The 17,992-nt window shown below is 48.3% G+C and overlaps 2 protein-coding genes across 5 annotated transcripts; both read right to left on the minus strand.

The window, feature by feature from the left end:
* Nucleotides 1-2,959: 2,959 nt before the first annotated feature.
* Nucleotides 2,960-7,276, minus strand: LOC101765617 (proteasome assembly chaperone 4). Of its 4 annotated transcripts, none has more exons than XM_012847235.2 (7): nt 6,828-7,276; nt 5,918-6,116; nt 4,031-4,099; nt 3,811-3,886; nt 3,660-3,724; nt 3,468-3,576; nt 2,960-3,234 (listed from the first exon to the last, which is right to left on the minus strand). In XM_012847235.2, exons 2-6 carry the CDS (start codon nt 6,098-6,100, stop codon nt 3,484-3,486), a joined length of 486 nt encoding a protein of 161 aa, XP_012702689.1. In that variant the 5' UTR covers nt 6,101-6,116; nt 6,828-7,276; the 3' UTR covers nt 2,960-3,234; nt 3,468-3,483. The 4 variants fall into 4 exon arrangements, with proteins under 4 accessions (XP_012702689.1, XP_004977197.1, XP_004977196.1 ...); XM_004977140.3 differs by having other exon boundaries at nt 2,972-3,344; XM_004977139.4 differs by having other exon boundaries at nt 2,972-3,347; nt 6,828-7,275.
* A 3,286-nt stretch (nt 7,277-10,562) lies between these two features.
* LOC101766579 (putrescine hydroxycinnamoyltransferase 1) lies at nt 10,563-12,124 on the minus strand. The gene has a single exon (XM_004977141.4). It carries the CDS (start codon nt 11,989-11,991, stop codon nt 10,696-10,698), a length of 1,296 nt encoding a protein of 431 aa, XP_004977198.1. The 5' UTR covers nt 11,992-12,124; the 3' UTR covers nt 10,563-10,695.
* Nucleotides 12,125-17,992: the final 5,868 nt, after the last annotated feature.

The raw sequence follows: 17,992 nt of genomic DNA on the forward strand, positions 1-17,992 counted from the left end.
GCGGGGAAGAGAGCGCGGCGCGGGGCATGGACGGGACGAGGAGGAGCAGACGGGCACGGCTCGCGGGGAGAGCGACGACGAGAAGGGGGCCTGGCCCACACGTCGGCGAGGGCGGCGTGCCAGGGGAACCGGGACGCTGGCGTGTGGGGCCGGTGCAGGGAAGATGAGCATGGGCGGGAGTGGTGACTGAGACCGACGTCACGAGCTTCATCCCTCCCCGGTAGGTTGGGAGCTGATGTTGGAGAGGGACCGGTGACAATGCATGCTCATGTACTAGTCTTGTTCGTGAACCATGTGCTGTCAATACTAGGCTGTACCGTGTACCCAAGGCTGATGGTGAGAGAAAGCGAAAGAAAAGGACTGTAAAACTTTTTAGTATTTTTTCCAGCCGGAACGAATATTCATCTCCTTGTTTTTTTAGCAAACAAAAAATAGTCTTAGTGCTCCATGATTTTTTTTATTAAAAATAACCTTTTTAATAAAAATATATATATTATTACAATTTATCTTAGACTATAGTTTCGGAAAACAATTTTGGTCACATTATGTTGCAGCTGTGGAAGAGTACTCTTTTCACGCCATGTGTATATGTATAGTGTGTCAAGCCGCGCTACGTTGTACCAATGTACCAATATAAGTGATCTTTGCTTGAGTAGTCACGTGTAAAGCTCCCCCCTCCCTTTTGGCTTAAGGCCCCATAATTTGTAAATATTTCTTTTCCATATATATAAAAGTTAAAAATGGTTAGGGCCTCCCCTGCCGACGGTTTGCCAAAAAAAAAAAAGAATATGTTGATATTAATAGAATAAAATACTTCCCTAAAAATATTTTTCTAAGAGTAATGTATAGTTTGGAGTTTGAGACAGTGTGACTTGTAAGCTATAAGCGAGATGTTATAACTATGTGCACAAATATATACTCCTTCCAAATTATTGTTTACTTTGACTTTGTTCTAGATTAAACTTCCCTTAAGTTGACAAGATTATAGAAAAGATACCCACATTTTACAAACATACAAATAGAAGTGTTTTATTCAGTACTACAGCTGTTAATGCATTGCTCTAAAAATATGGTCAAAGTTAAGAGACACTATGAGTCAAAGTGAAATGTAGTTTAAAACAGATAGAGTAGATAGCATTATATATCTATATATGTTTATAGCCATTTTAATTGTGGCACAACTAACTCGTGATCACTTATCTTGCAGATACACGTCTGTTGACCTAACTTTCGTTTTGTCCGCCATGTCTCAAATGTTTTTTTTTTGAAAAAAGTCTCGAAAAGGGAGTTATTGAAACATGTTTTAGAAATTTCGTTGAGCTAGCTTTCTTTTTTTTTTTGGCGAAGAGATAGCTTCCGTTTTGAGTACGTTCAGAAACTTTTCACGGGACCCAGAAAGACTGTTCATGCCAGGATAAGAATTTTTCATTTGCGGAACCGTTTCGAAGGAGGCTGACGGCAGATGGGTTTTATAGATCGAGGGAGTGCTGTACTGCTGTAACATCCATCACGTTGCGTGCTTACACTAGCTGTGACAGGACTGGGCCACTAGCTGCAAAATGCAGCATGGGGGCCCAGGAGGAAAGTAGAGACTAGAGAGGAGAGAGAGAGACCGATGGCAAGGCCAGACAAGCTCACGTGTCGTGCGTTTGCTCACTCCTTATCTCCTCCGTGGTCCAAAGTAACGAGTACGACGGACACATACTCTGCCACAATTAATTTTAAGCAAGTTTAATCAAGTTGGTAAAATTGGTAACTTTTAGCAAAGATTATTTGAGCTCCACGTGTTGTAGAGATAAAAGCTGTGGTAAGATTTATTTAACGTGATAAAATGTAGTTTCAAATTTCTTAGCCATATTCTTTGTTGCTTACCACACTTGCCTAAAGTTAAGGCCCTGTTTGGCATAGCTCCAACTCCAGGTGGAGCTGCTCCACTCCAGAACTCCACATGGAGCTAGCTCCGCTCCAAAACTTCAGAACTAAAATGGGATGTTTGGCTAGATGGGTGCTCTCAGCTCCAAAAAAGATCGATTTTAGTGTGGATTGCCATTGTTGCCCCCCAATTAAGACCCCACTTGTCATCCTCTCTATCCCATCTTCTTCTTCCCCTTTCAATATGCCAACGGGTTGTGTGTATTTTACATCCATCCATCCCCTTTCAATATCCCAACATATGCTGTAAATTGATAGATGAACATGGTCAGGAAGAGTGAAACTCAAAAGACTTTTGCAAATGTTTCCCTTGGTCTGTCAAAATCTTCCACTTTCAATATGCCAACGGGCGGCGGGGTGGGCAGCGGGCCTGGGCGGCGAGCGGCAGGACAGGCGGCGAGTGGCGGGACGGGCGGCGGGGTGGGCGGCGACGGGCGCGACGCGGGGTGGCGACGGGCGCGGTGCTGGGCGGCGACAGGCGCTGGGCGATCGACTGGCCTTGACGATGGGGAACAATAGAATAGAACGAAACGTTTTTTTTCCATAACCAGTGGTATTGGTTATCCACCAACTCCACGAGGAGGTTCAAAAGAGAGGTTTCTAGAGCAGCAAAAGAGGTGCTCCAAAACTCCACCTCCATTTGCACTCCAGCTCCATGAAGTTGGCAACTCCATGAAGTTTTGGAGTTAGGGTGTTTGGCTGAATTTTTTGATGGAGTTGCTGGAGTTTAGGAGTGAAGCTGTGCCAAATAGGACCTAAGTGTGGCTAGCAACAAACGTGCCCCCACTCTGCTGGTGAAGTGGTGATCGACGTCGAATGGGGAAACAAGGAATGGGAGAAAAAACAGTGGATTGATCGAAACCTAGCTCAACGAAATTTATGGTTCCTTATTACAAAAAAAACCGAAATTTATTGTTCTCGAAAAACGCATAGTCAGGATCGATCAGCATCTCTTTTGGGGGCCTTTTTAATATCTGCTTGTTGATTTCTTACTAGAACAGCTGTCAAACCATAAATCTTGACGGAGAAGATAACCATGGCCAAAAAAGCATGAACCTCCATGTGAATATTGCGGTTACAAATGGCCCATCCACCCTCCGCACATGCCAAAAAAAAATGCAACAAGCAGTAGTTTTCTTTTATTTATTATAAGTAGATCGATGCACATCAGAATTAAAAGCGCAACTTGGATTTCATCAAGTAAATCTGTTGTTCCCCCGCGTAGCGGCCATCTAACGCCTGAAAAATGCCCAGAAACTTCGATTTGCGATCTGGCCCAGCGCAGGCATGGTGCTCAGCGATCTGAATACAAACCGCCATGGTCAGAAGCTGACTCTCAGTCATGCAAGACATTGATCAATTTGCGTTCTAGGAAGGCTGTCGTTGTGCACAAGCCCTGGACGGCTGGAATACTTCTGCCACATAACAGCATACAGATGCCCAATCAATTGAGCCCAGCAAAAATCACAAGCCTTCCTCGGATCCTCCTACATCTAATTAATGGTGAAACTACGCCTTTGAGACCGAAACCTCACCAGATCACACCACCCATCAGTGTGCAGTGGAAGTAGTAGCCTCCCCAGCTACGGGTCTCATGTAGCCCAAACCTTTCAGCTTCTCTACCAGCTTCCTCTCCGCAGCAGCCTGAAACCATGAACCAGTGACAATGAGCGTCAGATACACAAATTCAGAAATTGTTGTGCCGAGTTGAGCGCGCCTGTGAGTACCTCGAGCATGGGGCTGTCTTTTGGGATGTTGCATGCAAGGACTATGTTCAGACCGGTCTTCAGCACTGAAACATGAGCAGATGCAAAGCTTGATGTTGTTAGTAAGCTACCATGAATGCTGACACTGCTTAACTGCCAACAGAAACAGTACCTAGACGACGGGCCATGCCTGATCCGGTGTTGTCAGAAGTTCCTCCTAGTACAGAGGTGACGCTCACTCTGTTGTCCTGCATGGGCCATGAGAAGGCAACATGGCGAAAATGGCAACAGAAATAACAAGATATCAGTTATCATGAGTCAAAACTGTGAAAAAAATGACAAAAATGAAATAATTAAACATCATCTTCTAAGAAGAAACAATTACCACTTACCGGCCTAGTGGTTGCAGCAGCATACAAATGGCCAAATTTTGCCGTGTTGCATCCAACCCACGCATAGATCTGATCAAAACAAATCAGAAAACCTCAAATATAATCACTCACATAACGATTCAATACACCAATTAAAGCATGAGAGATGAAACATTGCAAACAGGCAGTGAGAAACATCACATTGCAAACAGGCAGTGAGAAACATCTAAAATATGCTGAATACAGAAAGTATAGCAACGAATCAATGTTCAGACAAATCGAAGGCTATGAGCCCATTTGCCCAATGTGACCATGATATATAAATAATCACTAGAAGCTTTGCTCACAGTGACAACGTGGAACAGCCAAACACTTAGCATGTGTTTGGTTTGAGGGTTCAAAGTTTGGGATGGGTCGGACCCAGTTGGGAACGTGTTTGGTTGAAAAACTAGTGGGTTGGGTTCATCCCAGAAAGGGAATATTCCCCCAATACCTGGGTTCATCCAGTCCGGCCAAAATGAAGGAATCGTTCCGACCCAACGGCGTCTTCATCCGTCAGTCCGTCATCTTCTTCTTCGTGCGCGCGAGGCAGCTCCAGAGGATGCGCGAGGCTGCATGAGCCGGCGGAGATGTCGCCGTGCGACGAAGCCAGCAGCGCTACACGGTGGGGCCAAACCGGCGGCGCTGCACGGCAGAGTCGCGTGGCGCACGGCAGAGGATGGTGCGGGCGACGCGGCGTGGAGGACGGCGCGGGCGGCTCGACGGGTGGGGAGGGGCCAGCCGGCGGCGATGCTATGCAGGCTGGGGGCACAGGAGGCAGTGGCCAGGGCGAAGAGGGGCCGGGCGAGGTGGGGTGGTGAGCGGCCAGTCGGCGGCGGCGTTATGCAGGCTCGTGGCGCAGGAGGCGGCGGTCGGGGCGGAGAGGGGACGGGCTGGGGAGGGGCCAGCCGGTGGTGGCGCAGAGGAGGCTCGGGCTGCCAAGGAAGAAGATAAGGTCTGGCCAGAGGAAGAAGATAGGGTGCTAGGAAAAAATAGAGGATGACAGATGGGATCCACAGCTAACAGGTGGGACCTGCTAGTAACTCATGCTAACGGTGTTAAAGAGGACATCCATCCATCCCTCTAGATATCTCTAACCAAACAAAAACTAGAATGAATCCAACCAATTCAACCAAACACGGAGTGGGTCGAACCCAACCCAAAAAAGAGGGACGGAGCCAACCCAACCCACTTGATCCCCAAACCAAACACATGCTTAAGTGCCATGCTTTGTGCCATAACAAGAGACATACAGGACATACTTGTAACTTCAGGTTCCAAATTTACTCGCTTTCTTAATGGAATTTGACATCAGGTAGAACACCTTGGTTTTACCCATATGTCTAACAAATAGAACAAGTGAACAAAGCAGCAACCAGTAGTAATACCATTCACACTCTTTCCTTCAGGTGAAGGTTTCTTGGCTTATCTATAAACAAATTATTTCCTTTGCATGTCGTGCTTGGCTGTACGGATTGGACCAAAAGAGTCATGGTGGTGAATGAAGTAAGAAAACTCTGTTCCAAAATGTTAAAAAAAGTAGGGGTCTCGATTTTCTCATATTACTTGGTCAGTGCTAACTGCGTTGTGAACAATGAACACTATGTGAACAACCTTACCTCATGAGGACAAGATGGACCTGCCAATGCTAAAACTAGCATGCTTTCAGGTCATGACATGATACACTAGTAACTTTGATTTACTGAATGAAAGTACAAAGCCATAAGCAACTTTTATCATAACGGACAGCATTGAAGTCATTAGAAGTAGCATAAGCAACCTTTATCATAACAACGAATTCATGATACGCCATGAATTTGAACAACTTTCAGTTTGATACTTTGATTGGAGCTAAGAAACCTTATTTACCTGTTTCGAGAGCCTAACTATCTGAAAATGAAGTGTGACATCATGAAGGTCCTCCGTGAAACAAGTGACTTGCAGGCCCTCCTCGGACGATGAAACACCTGAAGAATTATTTTGGCCCGCTGTCTGGTTTGGCGAACCCACTACCAAATCTGCAAAGCTTGTCCTCAGCTCCTCGGAAGACATATTGCGTTCCTAAAACCTGAAAAGAGATGAAATCACTTCTTCACTTCTTCAAATAGTGTGGGTAACAGGACCATCTCTTTGGATTACATAAGGCCCAACGAGGGCATTCTACTACGCAAGCCAATTACAATGGCCAAGAACCAAAATTGACTGGAACAAAGATTTGTGTAGTCATCTAATTGGGGTAAATCTGCTGTCTTTACCAAGTAGTAGGGTGAGATTTAGACTTCAGAGCGTGGGAATCTCGTGGGTAACAGATGCAACAGCGAAGTGGAAATCGTTTGCAATAGCAAAGACACATGGGAAGCCACATCGCCGCCGGCCAGAATCGCATGTCCCGGCAGGTACCAACTACCAAGTTGGAGTTCAGTACCCTGTCTGGACATGCGGCACAGCAACAGCCAAGTACTAATGATCCTACACACAGTGGCGGAGCCAGGATTCTAGACTTGGGTATTCCCATCTCCTAATAAATAAAAAGGTCCAGATGAACAGTAAAAGGTTCACAATATGTTAATATAGATAATCTAAAAAATAAATGTACGAAGCTGTTCAACTCTAGTATATCCATGAAACAAAGGGAAGTCCTTAAATAACAAAATGATCTACACTTAGAGATATAAGCACTAATTAACAAAATAGTATATCAATCAGTCCTGATATCAATTGTGCTACAAAATTTCTAATTGCAAAGCTCTACTACTCAGTCTAACTGCAAAGTTCTCACCTCTGTGGCTCTGTCCTCTGGTTCACTGGCAGCAGCTAGCCTGGCTCTACTGGTTGTGAACCCCGTGACCCCGTCCCTGGCCCCTTGCGGACTGGCTGCGCCTAGCGCGCTAGGTGCCAGGCCAGCACGCAGCGCGGCACTGCAGCAGCCGGGCAGCCTGCAGCACCAAGCGCGGCGCCGCACGGGCGAAGCCGCGCGCCGCGCAGCGGCCGAGCACCGAGCGCGAGCGGCGGGAGGACGGGAGCGCACAGCCACGGCCCCCTGCCGGCGCTCGCTCCTGTCGTGCCTCCGCCGGTTCGCCCTCCGTCCCCGCCACTCCGGCCACCGATCTACGATTTAGGGTTTTCAATGCTATGGATTTTGGGGAACGGGAGGAGGGAGATTGTCGAATGGGAGAGGAATCGAGCGAGAGAACAGAGGGCTGCCAGGCGAGCCGAGCGATGGAGCGAGACGCGGTTGCTGGTGTGCTGGCGTCCGTGGCGTGGTGGCCTGGTGGGAGCAGGCCGGCGGGTCTATTTTGTGGGCCGTGAATCCGTTATCTGTGGGCCGAAGCTGGCCTGGTGGGAAGAGGACTTCGTTTGTTGGGTTGGATGTTTGTCTGGGCTAAGTTTTAACTCACGAACGAAAATGTAGCCCAATATGGCATGTATATGTGTATTTCTTGATATATACTTGTTTTTCTGCAAAAAAAAAAGTTGGGTATTCCCAGACTGCCTCCGCCCCCTGCCTACACAAGCAGCGGATTGAAGAAAAGGTCCATGTAGCTTGCGGATTCCTCACCTTTGCTTCCGGTTCCGGCCGGGGGAGCGCAGATGAGATGGTTCCCCGGGCGGCAAGACAGGAGCAGCTTTAGGCGCAGCGGGGCTTGAGTTGGATCCAGAGATGCACACGTCGCGGTCTCGAAGAAGGGGCCAGGAGGCAGTCGGCAGGCGGCGGCGCGGGAGGGGCGGGGGGTGCGGCACGGCAGGCGAAACGGCGGAGGCACCGCTGCAGGGTGCAGGCAGCGGAACACGGCTTTCTTGCTTTTCCGTTTCTTCTGCTGGGAGCAGAAGTTTCAGCCCACTAGGGCCCATAAGGCCAGGCTTTTTTCTGTCGTTTTTGTACGGTTCGTTGTTTTGTGATGGCGCGGGTGGGCCGTTTTCTGTTGCTATCGTCGGCCCACTATATCTTCTTGTGTTCCGTGATTGGGTTCTGATCTTTTACGTGGTTTTTCTTTTATTTTTCGGGCCCGGTAGCTGATCCATTTGCGGGACAAGGGTGAAAATGATTGGGCAAGAAAGGGCTCACCATTGTCGCTTTCAACATTTTTACTCCAACATAAAAATAATAGATATTGTCGGAAACAAGAACGGCGTTGGTACTCTAATAACATCGGAAACGAAACTATCCAATCGAAAGCACGTTGAAAATTATCGAAACCTATCAAAATGATAAACACGACTGACTATAGAGTATGGTACTACCATGTAACTTAACCAATCTCATGCTCAAGCGTACAATATACATGTTTCATGTTCAAAACGGTCAACGGATGTAGATAATAAGCCTCAGTCCTCGAGACATCACAAAATTCTAAGGAACCGTTTGCAAATTGCAATGAAGCAAAACGGAGGAATGTGTTACAGCATAATAAAAAGGGTAATGCTACAGCACAGCTGTCTGGTGGATGGTGAAACTATCAGACGCGGGTCCACACGGAAAAAACATATTATGCTCCTTCACCACTCATTGCCTCCACGCATTCATCTCTTATCCTTTCACTTTCCCCTCCTCTGGTTCCTTCCATGAAAAGCTACCCCCTCCTCATCCAGGCATCCAGCCCACACACACCAGATGCTAGTGAGATTGCAGGGTCATCCCCCACGCCCCTAAAGGCCAAAGTAGTGCGCCCATCAAGCTCCCGTTGGGCGCCGTCGCCGCCGACCTGGGTCACGAGCTATTCGCGTTCGTGTCGTTTGATGATATGGTCGCAGAATGCTGAGTCGCTTGCTCCTATGCTGGTGGCCGAGCCATGCGCTTGCTCCTACTCATGTGCCTACCGGGAGGAGGTCCATGACTCCATGAGAGCATTCTATGACTCCATGAGAGCATTCTATTGTGCTATGGAGGAAGAAGACTCCAAGTTTAGAAGCACCAGTAAGCCACGACGTACCGAAATTTTATGATGTTGCAGTTGGTATTTCTGAGATGTTGCGATTAGTGTTTGCTGATGTTGCACTAGATGGTCTTTGATGTTGCAATATTGGTTTTAAGATGTCCAGTCTCATGTTCGATTTTTCCGACGTATTGGATGGTTGGAGATGTCGGGGCTGGCCTCGCTGACGGGGAGCTTCTTTGTGATGGATATGAGGCTCCTTCATGGATGAGGTCTCTGGATCTGCACAGGACTTTTCAATGTTGGAGTAGCTTACTCGAGATGTTTCGCTAATTGACCTTTGATGTTGCATCATCTATCAAGTAGACATGTAATGTTGCTACTGGTATAAAAAAATGTTACATGTAATGGTTTTTAATGTTTCACACATGTGCGACTGACAGACTGAGATTTTCGTTGATTGATTTTTCATGTTGAATATTTGCTTTTGAGATGTTGCAGTAGTTAAATTGTGATATTTTGCTTGTTGGTTCGAGATGTTGCAAAAGGTTTATTAGCCTAATTTTAGGACCATGGCATATGGGATTTTCAGTTATGAACTCATTTTCGTGAATAGACGCGAGGCGGGTATGTCCGACCAAGGAGGAGGAGTTGCTCGTTGAAATGACAGCTTGCTGAATAGAAATCGATGTTACTTGCAACATTAAGCAAATGTTTCAGTGGAAGTTTTTTTTAATCTAATAGCAGCGTCCGATGCTACGCCCGGACGTCGAACGTCCCGGCGCTAGCAGCGCCCTAATAAACATATCCAAAATACATGTTATTTGTTTTGTAAAAGGGAAACGCTACCGTCCGAGCGTCCGGACACGCCGGACGTCGTTCCGCTCCCTCCACTTCCTATCCATTCCCATAGTTCTTTTTCTTCCCCATCCCCTTTCTTCTTCAACCTTCCACCCCGGTGTCCTCCTCCTCCACTCCGGCGCCCTTGTCTCCCACCCGCACCCCACGCCGGCGTCCTCCTTGCCCACCTCGACGGCGTCGCGTTCCCCCACCCGGCGACCTCGTCCCCCACCCGCGCCCCACGCCAGCGTCCTCCTCTCCACCTCGACGGCGTCACGCTCTTCCACCCCGACAGCCTCGTCCCCCACCCAGGCGGCGTCCCTCCCCCCACTCCAGCGTCCTCAACCCACCGGGAGCGCCCAATGCCCTCGGATCTAGTGGCCCTCTCCCCGACCCCGCGCAAGATCCGAGCAAGCCCCTGACCCTCCCCTACCCCGGCCGGTGGTAGCCTCCTCAGATCCGGCGGCATCTCCTCTCCTTCGACCGACAACGGGCAAGCTGGTTGTCGTGGATCTGAGTGTTGCAATAGGTATCTCATGGTATTGCAATAGTTATTTTTGGATGTTGCAACGGTGGCTTTTGATGTTTCATCTGTTTTGCAACGGTCTGACTTGCCAGCAATCGGGTGTTGCACCAACTTGTTCATGATATTGCATATGGTTATTTTCTTTGTTTCGTCTCTTCTTCTTTCGTTGTTGCAATATTGTAAAAGATTTTTTTTTGTTGCAATGTGTCTGTTTTGAATGTTGCACGAAGCAATTCGGGATGTTTCATGCACGTAAAGGTGTTGCAATTCTCGGTATTGCAAGTGTTAATTTTTAAAGTTTTGATAGTTATTTTTCGATGTTGTGACAAAACATCCGATAAAACAAAATTATCGGATGTCCGGGCGCTAGCACTTCCCTTATGTTCAACAAAAGAAGTGCTCCAACTTCATGGCCGCATGTTCGCATACAGCAGCTTCTCGAACTCCTTGAGCCTCGCGGCCTCCGCGCACACCACCACCTGCACGCCGGCGCCGTCGTTGATGAGGTACACGAACCCCGAGCGCTCCGACTCGGCGCGCACCATCATCTGCGGCTTCCCCCACCCGTAGTCCGCGTCGTACACCGGCATGCCGAGCCAGCTGATCACCCTCAGCTCCGTCTCCGGCATGTCGCCGGGGATGGGCTTCCCGTTGTTCTCCGCCAGCTCGAAGTAGTCGATGGCCGAGCGCACCACGTCGTCGTCCATCCGGCGGACGGAGCCCCTGATCCGGCCGGCGGTGTCGGCCAGCGCCTCCGAGGTGACGTCGCGCACGACGCCGGACGTCCCCACCCAGATGAGCGCGTTTCCGAAGTAACTGTCGGGAACCGGTGGCTTGATCCGGCGGCGGACGTTGGCCGGGAGGGTGAGGCGTGTGGTGGCGTCCGCCGGCAGGCCCCTCGCGACGCACACGCACCGCCACACGTGGGCGCTCAGCGCGCAAAAGGTGCTGACGCCGCCGCAGGCCTGCTTCAGGGCGGCGACATGGTCCTTGGAGATGTCGAAGACCTTGCTGGCGACGGGGCCCGAACGCTGGGTCAGGGTTAGCTTCGGGCAGAACACGGCGAAGGCGTCCGGGTTCACGAACGGTGGCGACCGCGCACGGAGGAGGGTACGGTCGTGGCAGGGGGGTTCCATCTCCATCTCCACCATGGCGCCGCCGCCTCTGCACAATGCGGCCCACGCGCGGAAGAAGCGGAACGCGCTGGTGGCGTCGGCGACGGCGTGGTGCAGCGCGGTCCCGAAGGCCACCCCGCCGCACCCGAGGAAGGTGACCTGCACGGCGAGCATGACGGACGACGGCGGGTCGACGCGGGGGACGAAGAGGTCCTTGAGCTCCGGCGACGGGACGACGTCGGCGAAGTCGGCGACGGTGAGGTCGGAGCGGGCGACGGCGAGGAGCGCGCCCTCGGCGTTGCAGTCGATGACGAACCGGCCGCCGGCGTCGACGGTGAGGCGACCGGCGAGCGGGTAGAAGTCCACCAAGGCCCTGGCCAAGGACTCCTTGAGCCGCGCTACGTCGAAGAAGTCCTTCGCCGCCGCTGCATCGGCGGCGGGGTGGTAGAAGTAGACGGCCGGGGTGTGGCCCCTGTTGACCAGCAGGACGTCGAGGGGGGAGAGCCAGAGCTGCTGCCTCGGCGTGGCCTCGCTCGGGGTTACGAGGCTGCTCTCCACCACCTGCACGTCGGAACGCATCACCACCATCTTTCCTGTCGCTCTACCTTGGCTGCTAACTAATGGCCCTATGCTGCTAGGTATCTCTCTCACACACGCACGGACAGGGGACACACGTCGCCTCGCGCTCTTATATAGGGCGACACCTGAGCATTCCGTGAGACTTGAGAACCGTTGAATCATCAAGTGATGGTGTTGCTTTGTGGTTCAGGGCTTTTGCTGCCGTTACACCTTTAGCCGATTGCCAGCACTCGCGTTCCTGCGAATGATCCCTAGCTGCTGCCTGCTGGCATGCGGTCCTGCGAATTTAATTATTGTATTGTATTGTATTCCATTCCATGCTTGATAACTTTGTTTTCTTTGCTCTACGTGTTGGGCTACGGACCGTACGTCCACGCACCACGTCGTCGGACAAATGGAGCAATGGCCCCTAATGGCTCCTTCAGTAGCTAGTTGGTGGTGCCACAACTTAAAGGTGAAACTCTACAAATCAGATCTCTTCTCCCAACTTCACATCTCGGCCGGTAGCCCCCCTTCGAAATGCATGAGGCTGACCGCAGCATCCTCCATGATGACACACCCAACATAAAAAGCTCACCTGGAAGATAATTGACACCTACTTCCTCTATTCCAAAATTATAGGTCATTTTAACTTTCCTTTCTAGCGTATAGTTTTTGCTATGCACCTGGATATAACGTATGTCTAGGTGCATAATAATATTTATGAACCTAGAAAAACTAAAAAAACTACAATTTGAAATGGAGGGAGTAATTTTTTTTAAAGTAGAAATGGACCTGAAACATCTGATTGTTGAACATCCTTCATCTCATCTCGTTCCTTTGCTGGGATGAGAACAGCGACTACGCCATGGTTATTTTTCCGTTGAAAACAATTGATAAGTGGCTTCTGATTTGTTATTACTCCTACTAGGACTATACATGGGAACACGGGCAGGTTTTAGAGAACATGCAATGTCGTAGAAGCAGAGTACGCACGGTGTCGTCGGGGACCTGTGGACTGTGGCACATGTTCTGCCACGCATCCTGCTAGGTTTTATAGCATGATGTCTATTATACATTATGTACTCGCCCATGTCTTCTTCTTTAATTGTAGCGGTGTCCTGTAAACTGTAGTGGCACATGTTCTGCAAACTGTAGTGGCCTGCGGGCGGTGTCGTTGGGGACCTGTAACCTGTAGTGGCACATGTTCTGCCACGCATCCTGCTAGGGTCTCTTGGGTGCTGACTTCTGACCGACTGGCTTGCATGCGACCACGTATCCTCATCTCGGAGCCATGCATGGACGACGACAGGGGTTTGTTTGGTGTGGTGTGGGTATGGCCGGGTATACTAGCTACTGACGACGTGGATCCGTATATGATCTGTTGAACCAGCAGACGACGTGGCTTTCTTCGGACCACGTGCTAGATTGCAGCTGTCTCCCGACGACGGCAACCGGCCCATTTTTGCCTCGTCAACTTCACGGGGGCCAGGAACATCAGAGGTAGACGACGATGATGACGCGAGACAGCAGCTATATATGCCAATCACAGGCTCATCAGAAATTAGCACCGGCGTTCGTCTCGCCGGTCGCAAAACCAAGTTAAAAGCCGTGTCCCTCCAGGAAGAAGATGCAGCGGCCGCCGCAGAGCTCCTTTGCCAGCTGCTTGATGCTCGATGCCAGCATGTAGAACGTGCCCGTGGTGAACTGCAGGCCGGCCAGGGGGTCCAGTGCATGCGCGTCGTACCTGAAAAAGGCATGAATGGGTTCCGCATAGATAAGGCGTGCCTGCGGGTTTCTTTGTAGAACCAAGGGAATGCGAATCTTCAGCATTCTTCTAACATAGATAATTTGCCCAGAATTAATGTCCTCCGTTAGTGCGAGAAAGAATGAATCCCTTGAGTCCGGCCCCCCCGGGTATCGACACGTGGCTTAATTCCGATCACATCCTGAGGCAATAACAGAGCAAATAATTAAAAGAGTACTCCACCACGAGCAGCAAAAGCATGCTCAGCCAATCCTCACTCGACGGCTCCGTCCTTGCTTAGGAAGAAGGTGAACCACTCGCGGATGGATCTGTCCGTCCACTAACACCACACATATTTACATAATGAAAGAATAGATTCCAGATAAAAAATATACTAGCACATATTTACATCATGAAAGATTAGATTCTAGATTTAGGGTATAAAGTAAACTATCACGGATTCATCCTTGAGTGCATGAAGATAGGGCAAGGTAATGCGGAGAATGCCACGACTCTTATATGTTTCAAATCGGGATAGCATGTGTCATTTCTTATAAGGGTCAAGGGCGTAGCGAGAGAGAGATAGCTAACCTAGCCATTGGCAGAGAGAGGAAGGCAACTGAAGCTTTTAAAGTCGGGTTTAGGTCTTCTTTTTGCTTGCCAGAATCCACCAACAGGGGTTTCATAGGGAGGTATTTATTCCATAAAGTTATCAAGTTATAGTGGAATTAGCAATCGGACGGACTAGCTTTCTCCAAGAGAGGGTTTTGTCTTTTCCGCTTCCTCACGCAAAGAAAAAAATAGGATCTCTTCTACGGCTCCACCCACGAATCTAGGTACTGAGAGACCTCACAGCTAACCTCATTCCTCGCTTCATAAGCACATTGTTTATTTACCCTTGATTGTGGTTTTAGACCTCTGGCGTCCAGATCAATGAAAATGCTCATCTTGTGGCTCTATTCTCCTGTTCTCCATTTGAATACTACCCTACCGGGTAAGGTGGCTCGGTAAAGAAAGAACCAACAGGAGAGAAGATGGCCTAGCTCGTGGGGAGAACCACGGAAACAAGAAAAGGTGGCCGGGCTTAGAATGAGGGGAAGAGCTGTCTTCTTTCTCTTGGTTTCAGTTCTTCTATTGGGGCTTAGAATGAGGGGAAGGACTGTCTTCTTTCTCTTGGTTTCAATTCTCCTATAGGTATTGCCGAGTCTTCTACTTCAACGTACGGATTCAAGCCTAGTAGGTCCACTCCTGACTTAAAGAACCTTGCTTCAAATGTCCATTGGGAGTTCTAACAAATGGTAGCTTCTATAGCGGATGTTGCCGCTGGTCTTTCTATACTAGAATCTGTAATCTAGTCTCAACTCAAAGCTTCGCTTCTGACAGGTTTTCATTTTCCTTTTTTACTATTGATTATAGACCGGGCAGAAATTGTCAAATGCGATTCTTTTTAAGATGATGTTTCAGTTGATCCGACCTATTTTCCCGGCTTCTCACCTTGCTTACTACTCTACTGGATTGGAATAAAAGAAAGATCTTTCTCTTGAACTATAAACTAGAGCCTGACAGTTTTCCTTTCTCTCCAGGAATTTCAATAGGAGAAGATGCTGATCTAGCTTTTACTTCGGCGCCTACTTCCTTACTTCTCCTTGCTACTCCTTGAGTACTCTGACTCGGCGGCAGACCTTCCTATTACGTTACATCGTCTGGTTTTCTATGACAATGGGAAGTGGGCTCAGGGGCTGGCTCTACGACTAACCTCCTAACCAATCTGTCACATGGAAGGATGCCTAGCTGAGACAACGCTTGTGCCAAGTAAGAACAACTCCCTCACCAAGCTTTCCATCAATCTTGCGTGGCAGCAATAAGTGGAGCGACGAGAAGCCTTCTTCTTCTACTGAATTTCATTTCTTTTTTCATAAAAAAATTCGTAATTTGAATGAAGTCTGTGTTACTGTCTGAGTTGGATTCCTCTCGTCGAGCTGGGACATTTCCCGAGATTAGAACTCCCCAGTCCTTAGATTCGGGAATAAGGAAATTCGATGATACACGATGATAGAAAAAAATGACTACTCAACAAATTAATGAAAAATAGATTATAGAATCTTGAAATTTGGATTTGAAGTCCAATTAGTCTATTTCATTTCGAGAAAAAGCGTTGTCCTCTTTCGCTAGAAACACTACAACAATAGAAGCACCATTCTAGAGATAAGAATAGCAAATGTTTTGAGGCACTGATGGAAGCATGCCAAGGTGAAGTTGACGATCTCTTTCGCGTTTATCCTTCTCTTCATCTTGCCCTATGTGCTCATTATGTGAGTGCCGCAGGATGATTTAGTTCAGATCGAGTGCTTGACCCCTTGAGGTGAGGAGGGCATATTCTTCAGCATCTCTCTTGTCGGATCGTATCCCTGTGACCACGTCGTCAAAGAGACAGTCTTTCTTTTGTTTGGCCCACCGATTTACCATCGTTGGTGACACTCTTCTGAGCCCCTAGATTCATCGAAGGATGAGATCTTGCCTATGCTGTAATGCAGGATGAACAAGAAACTAAAGTTCTCCATTGAGACCCCACCGCCGTGGAAAACTACTACTTTTTATTATTGAAAAAAAGAGCTTTGTTATCTTGCTGGCTAGTAAACGCTACCCTATACCCTTGAAAACTTGTTTACTTTTGAGGGACGGAGTTTACTTAAATTCAAGAGGGACTTAAAGGATTTCTAACTTCACTGTCCTGCTCACTCATTGGATGAATTGACAGAGTCTCTTGCCCTTTACCTTGGATATACACAAGATTGCTCATTCACTTTAACCACTAGTTCTAGAACTGAATAGGAAAAGCTGTATGGCACTCAAACAGAATGGATAGCAACTGAAACTCCGAGAGGTATTATACTAATAGACTTTTTTCCCCTAAAATCAGCTTTCCTAAGATGCCTATTGGTCTAAGCTTTATATCTATGCTATCGCTCTCTTGCTTAAATTCACTTCCTTCCTTAACTCAGATCTAAATGGCTTCCTTTGGATTGACATTAACTTAGGTGTAGAAAGAGGTTAAAGCATGGGCATGGAAAAGGGATTATATGGCGTGCTGGGCTGGATGAAAGAAGCAACTACGCCTACAATGAGAATAGAAGGACTCCCACTAGCTGACAGAGAACTCCCAGCCAAAATGAAACTGGACTTCCAGCAATAGCAGCAATGTCACTAGAACCTTTCATACTGGAGAATAACTAGAAGTTTATGAGGAATACAAACCTTAAGGTTTGGCAGTCAGACTTTTCTGCGTAATTTGAATTATTCATTTCATTGCTCGAAGTTGGCTCGTATTTCAGGTTTTCCTAGCGTATGTAATGTCTGGCCGCCCCTTCCTTGTTCAAGAATTCCCGGCCATAGGCGGTATTCACTTTATATCGCGTTCACAAGCTTCTTCTGGCGTACGTAATGTGAGGTCTTTCTTTCGCTCCACTACTAGTTCTCCTGGGCCAAGATTGATTTGGGGCATCATGTTCAATTGTGAGTTGGACAGTTCGTTCTGGATCTGCATAGTCAAAAAATCTCGTTCCAACCGGTGATGAAAGTTAGTGGAAGTGTATGCCTACTTTCTTTGTTAGGTGATTGATAGACTTTCGTTTTCCATAACTCACGAGCTCATTCATTGTAGAAAGCGTGCATTGTGCTCTTCCTATCGTCGTATAAAGGTGTCTGTTTTTCAGTTGGTTGGAAGGAAGCTCGAAATTCTTGGTTCGGTTAACCTCAATATATTGATTTTCCGGACACTCTCCATTACTGCCTAAGATGCTGGAAATAGGTAGAAAGCAGGCCTAGGTTGGGCCTAGCGGATTTTCTCATCCTCTGCTCGTAGCGTAGGGATCAGGGGCACTGCCAGAAGCTAGACAGAAGAATGACCTTATTTTTCTTTACTCTCCATTCCATTTGTCCTTCAACCGGATTAATGGTCAGCAACATTTACAGCCTTTCCTTCACACTAGGTTTTTAATCCATCTCCCCTGCTTAGGACAGTAAGGGGAAGTAGCGATATTCTAATTCCTTCGTGGGGAATCAACGAAGGCAGTCGGTCCAGCTGCTTTAGTACTTAAGTTAATGTCCCAGCCCTTATCCCACGATGAGAAGGTAGATGCACCATCCCTTATCCCATGATGAGAAGGTAGATGCGGTAAGCCAACTCCTATCCTTCTCGCGGAAAGGGCATTCAATGCCATCTGAATTCCCTTCCTTGCTTCGAGCAGGTCGAATAGTCAAAGAAGGGGATGGCTAATTCCAGGA

The sequence above is a fragment of the Setaria italica genome, chromosome VII (assembly GCF_000263155.2).
Source record: "Setaria italica strain Yugu1 chromosome VII, Setaria_italica_v2.0, whole genome shotgun sequence".
In the NCBI taxonomy this organism is placed as follows: Eukaryota; Viridiplantae; Streptophyta; class Magnoliopsida; order Poales; family Poaceae; genus Setaria; species Setaria italica.